The sequence below is a fragment of the Sceloporus undulatus genome, chromosome 5, assembly GCF_019175285.1.
Source record: "Sceloporus undulatus isolate JIND9_A2432 ecotype Alabama chromosome 5, SceUnd_v1.1, whole genome shotgun sequence".
Classification (NCBI taxonomy): domain Eukaryota; kingdom Metazoa; phylum Chordata; class Lepidosauria; order Squamata; family Phrynosomatidae; genus Sceloporus; species Sceloporus undulatus.
Window position 1 is genome coordinate 4,150,261 of NC_056526.1, and position 8,951 is coordinate 4,159,211.

Here is an 8,951-nt window from a genome sequence, read left to right on the forward strand (position 1 = left end):
TTGAACTCTGTCTTGGAAGGGTGGAATATAAGGCTAAGTGTAATAATTGTCCTGGATCAGATCAAAGTGCTAAGGTCCACAGTGGTCAGCTAGACATTTGCAAGAGATTAAAAGAATATTCTCTCTCCCTGTACTTCTCAGTTACTCTCGAGATGGCAGGTGAAGCAATCCACCACTTATGGGTTTATCCCTACACGCCAACCAAAAGAGAGGAGCCCAATGTTCTTTTTACATCAGTTTAATTGCCACGGCTCCCCTTCTCCGTCAGTTTTGTTATCTAGCCCTGACCTCTTTCCTCTAATGTATACCCCTATGACCTATTCCTTTCCTTGTAATTTCCTCTTCAACTTAGGAGGGTGTGGATTGCTCAACCTGCCATCCCAGAATGAACATTCATGGTAAGTCTAACTTCTCAATTCAGCAACTACTATTAAGAAATACACTCTCTGGAGATTTTCTTTGGACATGGTGTCTTATAGTTATTGACAGGAAAAGGTAGGGATGACCAGTCAGGACAAGGAGCAGGGCATCTGTGGTTGCTGCCTCTTTGTCCTCCAACCCCCTTCTCAAGAAGGTCTGGGATGAGCCAAACAAGCCTAGCATCTGATAAACATGTAAAACAGGGGGAGAGAAAATGTGAGTCATGGCCCAGGGATTAATGTATGGACCCCAGAGCTCCCGCAATTAAAAAACAAATCCCAAATGCTCCAAGTGTCCTCTGGGAACAATCCTATCACACTTTTTTGTCTCAAGATTGAGCTGGAGAGCAAAAATAAATAAGTAAAAAATCAGTTGGGGTGTGTGATGTGGTGTGACTCCCCAACATTCCCAAAGCCCCTCAAATCTCCAATACGTGCCCATCTTTGATGTAAAACATGCTTCAGTCTGAATGTTTTTGTTGTTGTTGAAATATTTCAGGCAATCCAACCTTTTATTTGAGATCCCATGTATTACCTTTAGTGTCTCAATTATTACTTTTATTGGATTCTCTTGTATCAAACTGCAGGATTGTATACTTTTGTACCCTCATCTTTGCAAGGAAGCAAGGAGAATAATCACAGCAGGCAGAAGGAAAGAAGTAGCACAGACAAATCACACTTGATACCTCTGTAAGGTGGAGCGAAATGATTCCCCAGCACCGGTGTTGTTGATGAACAGGATGGGACTAGCTGGTTTCTCACCAGGGCTGATTTTGCCATTAGTCTCTGCTTTAGTTTCAACATTATTTTCTATAGGAGCAGCATCACCTTCTGAAAGGGTGAACAACAAGGTGTAAGAACAACACAGAGAATTATAGTAGCCTCTGGGGTTCCATGGATGCTGTGCTCTCGAGAGACAGTGGCAACATTCTACTCCTCTAGTAACATATGATAAGGAATATTTATTTTTCAAGACTACACTTGGAAACCAGATGTTCAAGACTTTTCTGAAACATTTCATGTGTCACTTGCCCAAATCCCAATCCCAAAGCCAGATACTTTGCTGCATGGGCACCTATTGGGAAATGCTTCTGATCTACTGGAAAGTGCTCACTGATGACAAGACACAGTTACCATCATTACCACCTCTGGTGTACAGTTTTGTAGTATCTTAGATATTTGATCAATATTGCTAAAAGAGTGTGTTTATCAAACATACACTCAGGATGTTTTTTCAAATAAGACAAAAAGTAATACATAGCTGCCTATCAGGAATCCGCAATAGCTTACATGCAAATATGTCAAGCCTGCTGATATTTCTGCGCTTGCTTCTTGGAATTTCCAGTTAATAAGGTCTCAGATAAGACAGAAGAAGCAGAAAAAATAGTTTATCTAGCAAATATTCAACTAGATGGATTTCTGGCTGGATAGCTGAAGGTATTCCTCTCCACACACACACACACACACACTCCATACACACACACACACACACACAGTTGTCCCTCCATATTCGCTAGGGTTAGGAGAACAAGACCCCCGTGAATATAGAAAAACCGCAAATAACAAAAACACTGTTTTTACCTGAGAGGACACTCTCTAGGAATCTCTAGGTCCTCCAGTGCAACTCTGTGGTCAATGTCCAACATACACTGACCATAGAATGGCACTGGAGTAGCTACAAATGGTCTTTCAGTACAACTTTTAGTTAAAGTTGACCACAGAGTTGCACTGGAGGACCTAGATAGTCCTAGAGAGAACATATTAATGAAATCCGTGAATAATCAAATCCGCAAATATCAAATTCGCAAATATGGATGGATGACTCTCTCTCTCTCTCTCTCTCTCTCTCTGTGTGTGTGTGTGTGTGTGTGTGTGTGTGTGTATGCATTCGAGAACTGAGACCTGCTGGTAAGGTGGCCTTCTATGCCCCATTAGTGGGAGCGATACACCATGCAAGGCCATGGAAAAGGGACTTTTCTGCTGCCATGCTCAATTTATGAAATGTCCCCCATATGAGTCCTGGTTGGTAATAACTTTGGTTTCTTTTAGGCACCACATTAAAACATTTTTTTAAAAATTAAAGCCTTTGGGGCCTAACATATGCATGCATATACATCGTTTAAATTGTTTTAGCCTTTTCTGCTGTTTTGACTTGGCGATCTGTTTAATATGCTTTTAACCCTTTTTAAACTGTTTTATTGTTTTTGTCTGGAATTCTTTTGAATTGCTTATATGATTTAATTGCTTGCTGCTCATTGATCTCATAACAGAGGGTGGGATACAAATATTTAAACAAACTAACAAACAAGAATACAGTACCTCATACCCAGACTCCTTTCCTTGCAATAGTAACTGCCATGTCAATAACTTTTAAATGGCCTTCTCTAATGTAGTACTCTGTAGATGTGTTGGACTATAGCTCCCATCATCCCCTGCACCATGGCCACTGGGGAATCCTAGTTCAGTGTATCAGAAGCCAACACCTGGTTGGGGGAAGTCTAAATTAAAACATTGTCCACTTAATCTAAGGTGTTACCGTCTAGCTTTTGTGTCTCCTCATGTGGCACTTCAGAGTTTTCATCAGATTGAGAAGCAACCTGGATCACCTGCAGGAGGAGGGAAGGCAGGACACAATCAATAAACCCCCAATTGGCTAGGACCGAGAAAGCATCATCAAGCCAGTCTAAAAATGGAATATTCACTGCTTCATTGGAGAGGAGGCAGGGAAATAGACTGGAATCACTTTATTGAGTCAAAGGCATTCTGCACATATTCTAAGACACCTTTATGATTACTTACTACAGGGATCTTGGGACCCCTCTGCTGAAACAACTTCACCTGCCACTAGTCCATTTCTGGGCAGAATTCAAAGTGGTGGTTTTGGTCTTTAAAGACCTACGTGCTTCGGTCCAGACTATCTGAAAGACCATATCTCCTATTTTTCCTGCCTTGAAAATTTAAAGAGATATTGGGCACCTCATCTACTACATGCAAAGCACCCAGAAGGCAAGGTCTGCCCACTGGTCTTTCATAAAGTCTTTAAAATACCACACAAGCCATACCTATAATAACTTCATAGAATAATTTCATGGAAAAAGCAAACAAACTTTAAAAGAGATTTGTGAAAACCACGTTCAAGAAGTGTTACATACCAGCTGGGCAAAAGTGGTAACTTTCACTCTCTTGAAGAGCTCATCTTTCTTGTATCTGTAATCTGGAAGACAGCAAAGAGATGTCACCTGTGAGAGATCTGTTACGTTCTTTCTACAGAATTCAGTTCATAAAAACATACAAGAATGCTAACAAGATGTTGTGGAAATCTAATTTAGATTAACTAAACCATCCAGAGACTTCGCCAACACTAAGATTCTTCCTGGTAGGGTACAAGCTTGATGCGCTCAATCACTGTCTTAGGGAGGGATTAATGTCACTACCAATCTGCTGGCTTCCAGACAGCCTTAGTGAAATTCACTGATGGATCCTCATTCAGCTCCAGAGTGCAATCACGGCAGCACCCTTTGAGCAGATCATTTAAGCAGTCTTCAAGATGACCCTTGACCAGCAAAGAGTGTTCACAACCACTAAGATCACAGCAGCCACTTGTGGCTAGATAGGTGCATAAAGTCAGGTAAATTCAGACTCTGTGTGTTACCCACCAACCAATCTAAGAACAATAATCTTTTGCAATTCATTCAGTAGAGTGTGTACCCAACATTTTATCTCCTACTCTCCTTTTACAAAAAGGGAATGAATAGGCAGAAATAAACTAATTAAATTCACTGAACATAATTTTAAACAAGACAATATCTGAGCAGAGAAATGAATCCAGGTCACCCAATGCAATTAAACTTTATTAGCTACTCATGAACCATCCACATCCAAGACCAACGCTCAGTTGCTTCCTTTGCATAGCCAGAAGTTGACCTAAAGGTTGCCGGAATCCACCCCCTACCGAAAGAAATGGCCTTCCACCCATCAGACCTTCTGCTGCCTCATCAGCCCATGCAACCCAAATGCTTAAAAAACTTACCATACCAAAGCACAAAGTATGTGAAGCAGATAGTGCCTGAAAACTTCAACTAGGAAAGGAAGTTACTAACCTTTGTTGATTTTCATTTTCTACCCATACAATCCTCTGCAAAACTGAGCAACACTGGCCCTTTCTTAAAGCTACCGTTACTATAAACTAGAGAACTCCCTGGAATCAAAACAAGGAATTATTAATTCATTTCCCTGTCAGGCTTGGTCTGTTGCTGATATTATTGACATAAACTAAAATAAAGCACAATAATAAATAAAAAAATAAATGACTATTATATCTGCCACCTGATATAGAGACTGCCTTCACTTGAGTCTACCTCATTCTGAAGCTATGTTAGATGTTCTACACAGAAGTGGGCAAACTTTATGGTTTTTGTTTTGCTTTTCCACTTCTCACCAACCAAGCTATATCCATGGGGTCTGTCCCCACACCGCCATCAGTCCCTTCCCCCATTCTATCAAAAAACCTGTAAGCACAGTAACAGAATAATTCATCACAATGTACCTGGAGATAATTCGGAAGGCCCATTGGAGGTTTCAGACATCCTGAGGAAATTTTTCAGTGAGAACTACACTAGGTCTACAAAGGTGTCTACAGCTCTTCAGCAAGCAACATAAAGCTTCCAGAAAAGAAGAAATCTAGGGGGTTGGTTTCTCATCTGCTCCGGATGGGTTGGCAAATGAGGACTGTATTTGCTGGCCCCTCAGTTTTGATTCTAAGTTTATAGCTGCTTCTCTCAAATTACAGGACAGACAGAAGCAACACTGTCCTAGGCATTTGAGGCTGTGTCCAATTGGTGTCATCTATCCATGAGAAATCAAGACTGTTAGCAAATTACCTGAACCACACAAGGTGCTATTCACCACAGGTCCAGTGAGAGCATTTCTGCAGCTGAGTTTCTTGGAATGGGATTTAAGCAGAAGAAGGTTTTCATACAAAAGAGATACTAATTTTGCACAGCAGAGAATTCAGACCAAAAAGGACAGAAACACAACAAGGTTTTCATGAGAGACAAAACGAGACCACAGCTAAGATTTCAGTATTCAAAAGCAATCTGTTAACAAAAGGATGTTGTGAAACAGTGTACTTTCTTTCTAGTTCACCAAAGAAATGAACAGTTTTTAAAAGGAAAATATGGCGGGGGGGGGGGGGAAAAAAAAAATTTTTTTTTTTCTCTTTTTCTTTTTTGGAAACTATCTGGATCTCTTTTGTACTTAGGTATGAAATCTGACTTGCTATCTGAACTGTAGATGATTTAGGAGGAAGAGTCTTATCAGGTCTGTTTATATGAACCAGGTTTAATCAAGCTAAGAATCTCGTATTTGTTCTAGCAAGTTGCTAGTCCTTGTTGTTGTTGCCTAAGATATTGTGAAAATTAACATGAAACATACAAGGAGAAATGAAGTAAGACTGAGATGCTTTTCAGTGGTTTGTGAGTGCTCAGAAGCACGGGAGAGGGAGAAAAGAACAGCAGTTTTACTTCTGGTGGATTCCCGAGGGCATCTTGTACCAGGGAGTGCAAAAACAATGTATTTATTATTATAAGCTGTATTACAATGTAATACACTGTATATACTCATGTATAAATCTAGAATTTTTAGTCAAAAAATTGACCAAAAACTTGAGTCGATTTATCTACGGGTCAGTGTAAGTACTGTACTTCAGCTCTTATCAAAAAAAGGAACCAACCCCAAATGAAAGGCAAGAGCAAAATCTGTCCTAGAAGCACTTATCCCCCCTCTACTGTCTCATCCATCCAGCCTTTACTGTGACCACAAACAGTTATAACTGCTGAAATTTTTTAGGTTCTTTGGCACTGTTTTCCTTTGCTTCATTATTTAGACCCTTTGTTGCATACCCCAAAGTTTTACCCTCGACTTATCCGCAGGTCATATCAAAATCCATAATTTCGCCCCCCAAACCAATCTTGGGGGTCCTGAGGTCAATTTATAGTCATGTTTATGTGGTAAATACAATGTACTTATATTCTGACCGTCACACTTTTCAGTGGAGTGCAATCTCTGATCACATAATAGACCTTCAAAGTTGTATCCCCTCACCATCACCATCTTGATCTCAGCAATGTGAATGGATATGCAAGTTACTGTTGCAATATTACTCACTTCTCTTGATCTCTTCCAGTTTTTCAGTGTACTTGGTCATACTGCTACCTACAAAAGAGAACAAATGCAGGAATGCACCATTCTCTATGGAAGAAGGACAATTAATTCATTCCTCATCAATTCCATTAAGGACAGAAGGAAGAAATCTTAATGCTTGCCAAGATCTCATGTCCAGCAGTTTATTCAAAGTTAATCCTAAATTCATAATTACTAAAGTAGATTAGCTGGGGGAGGGGGAATCATAGTATTAGTCCAAAATACCCAATGCTAATTCCAAGAAGTTCAAAATACAGTGGGCCTTTGGTATCCACTGGAGTTTGGTTCCTGGACTCTCTGTGGATAACAAAATCAACGGATGCTCAAGACCCATTATATACAATGGGATAGAAAAATGGTGTCCCTTATTTAAAATGGCATAATCAAGGTTTGCTTTTTGGAATTTATGTATTTTTTTGAATATTTTCAAGCTGTGGAGTGTTGAATCTGTGGATATTTCATTTCTTTCATTTTTATCCCACTTTCTTCACCTCCAGTTGGCAGAAATGTTTTTCCCTGTCTGATGTTACCCTGAAAACAACCTTTTTAAGTAGGTACAACTGATAGATGATGACAGGGTCAAGGCCATTCTGTGAATTTAAAGGTTGAGTAGGGATCTGAACTCAGATCTCCCTGATCATATCTCAGCAGATGGGAATATCCATGTTGCAAGAACATACATGAAAGGAATAGGCAGAAATCAAGTTTTAGCTCCTTGAAGATGACGGCTGAAGTGTTAAGAATAACTAGGACACTCATCAAAACTGGGTATACATTAGAAGATGGGTATACAGTACTCTCCTTATTTCTTCTCTTGCAATGAAGAGGAAAAAACATCCACTCATAAGGAAGAGATGGTTTCCAACATGAAAGCTGAGAGGCACAAATCTTCACTTAGAAGGCCTTGATGAAAAGAACTAAGAAAGGGCATTTTTTGGCTGAATGTTTTGAAAACTGCAGCTAGTCAAAACAGAAACTATTGGGCTGGGCAAAATGCTTGTTTGACTCAATACAAGGCAGCTTCACCTGTTATAGATCTGGGAAAAATCAATGGCCACACTGAGGGAGGGAGGTATAGTCCCAAAAAGTAACTTTTTTCAGGCTCTATATTCTGTTTATATAGTCAAGCATGCCAGCTTGATGCATGATGTGGCCAGCCTCCATGCCTAATACACACAACAATTCTTTATTACAACAGATCCAACAAGTTCAAAATAACTCTATAAGCTTCCAAGTTGAGCATTTAGCAATAAGGGTTTAGGCATCCAAAGGAAAAGGGCAGGCAAAGGAACCAAGGGAATGTGACCCACAGCAAACAGAAGAGCTCTAGGAGTGAATGATTTCCAATGTTTCACTCTCTGCAGTGCTAGAAATTTGGGGGCAATTCTTACTTGGGGTAGGGCAAAGCCCTCATTCCTCTCCTTCCCCTATTCCTAGAACAAATGGCTGGGACAAACCTTCTCCTTTCCAGGCTTGCACACACACTTGCAGAAGTTAACCAACCCATGAGCCCAAACACAAAAACATTAATCATCTTTTAAGTAAAAGAAATAATGAACATTGGCAAATGCTTTCATTTCTGGTCACTGGCAGCTCTTACTCATCACAGGTCAACAAAAAAGTGACTATACATATTTCCACACCTTTTCTAGCCACCATTTTAATATGTCACACTAGTGGCCTGTGGTTTACTTCACAATGGGGACTAAGTCACCAATGCCCATTGTCACCTCATGGTTTGACATTACAGACAATCCCAGCTCTGGATTGTGGCACAAACTTCTGCCTATAGAAAATCCACTATCTGAAGGTAGCGAGGCTTAGGGCTCATGGCCTTCTAGGTTCTGATAGAGCACATGATGTTTTAAATTATTTCAACTATTTAAGAAATTGCTCTAAATCACTTTGCTGTCTATGCTCAACCCTGAGATATGTTGCTATAGGAATGGGCATATAAATGTTTTAATAAACAATCTGTGTGCCAAGAGTCAAACCTTTAGAACCAAATAGTCTTTTCCCAGCACAGAGAAATAGATGTCCACTTACCTGTGTCAAGGCGAGTTTTTACATGCTGGTATTTAGGATTCTGAGGGATCCTTTTGGTCAAAAGCTATTTTTAAAAGAGAGAGAGAAAGAGAGAGAGAGAGATCCTTCAGTCTACATTGCAAATAAGTGGAACACCAGCATTCCAAACAAAATCATGTATTTATTTATTTGATTTATATCCCGTCTTTCTCCCAAAATGGGATTTAAGGCATTGCACAATCATAGAATCATAGAGTTGGAAGAGACCTCAAGGGCCATCCAGTCCAACCCCATTCTGCCATGCAG

The 8,951-nt window shown here is 40.0% G+C and overlaps 1 protein-coding gene across 2 annotated transcripts in view; it reads right to left on the bottom strand.

Annotated features, from left to right (window-relative positions):
• Positions 1 to 8,951, bottom strand: part of CEP41 (centrosomal protein 41) — a 29,308-nt gene that overhangs the window by 8,074 nt on the left and 12,283 nt on the right. For both annotated transcript variants that reach the window (XR_006104286.1, XM_042470714.1), the window contains exons 2-6: positions 8,667 to 8,730; positions 6,585 to 6,632; positions 3,572 to 3,633; positions 2,956 to 3,025; positions 1,106 to 1,250 (exon numbers count right to left, since the gene is read on the bottom strand). Coding sequence is in view for 1 of the 2 variants with exons in the window: in XM_042470714.1 (XP_042326648.1) it covers positions 1,106 to 1,250; positions 2,956 to 3,025; positions 3,572 to 3,633; positions 6,585 to 6,632; positions 8,667 to 8,730 (389 nt within the window). In the remaining variant the exon portion in view is untranslated. The remainder of the gene's footprint in view (positions 1 to 1,105; positions 1,251 to 2,955; positions 3,026 to 3,571; positions 3,634 to 6,584; positions 6,633 to 8,666; positions 8,731 to 8,951) is intronic.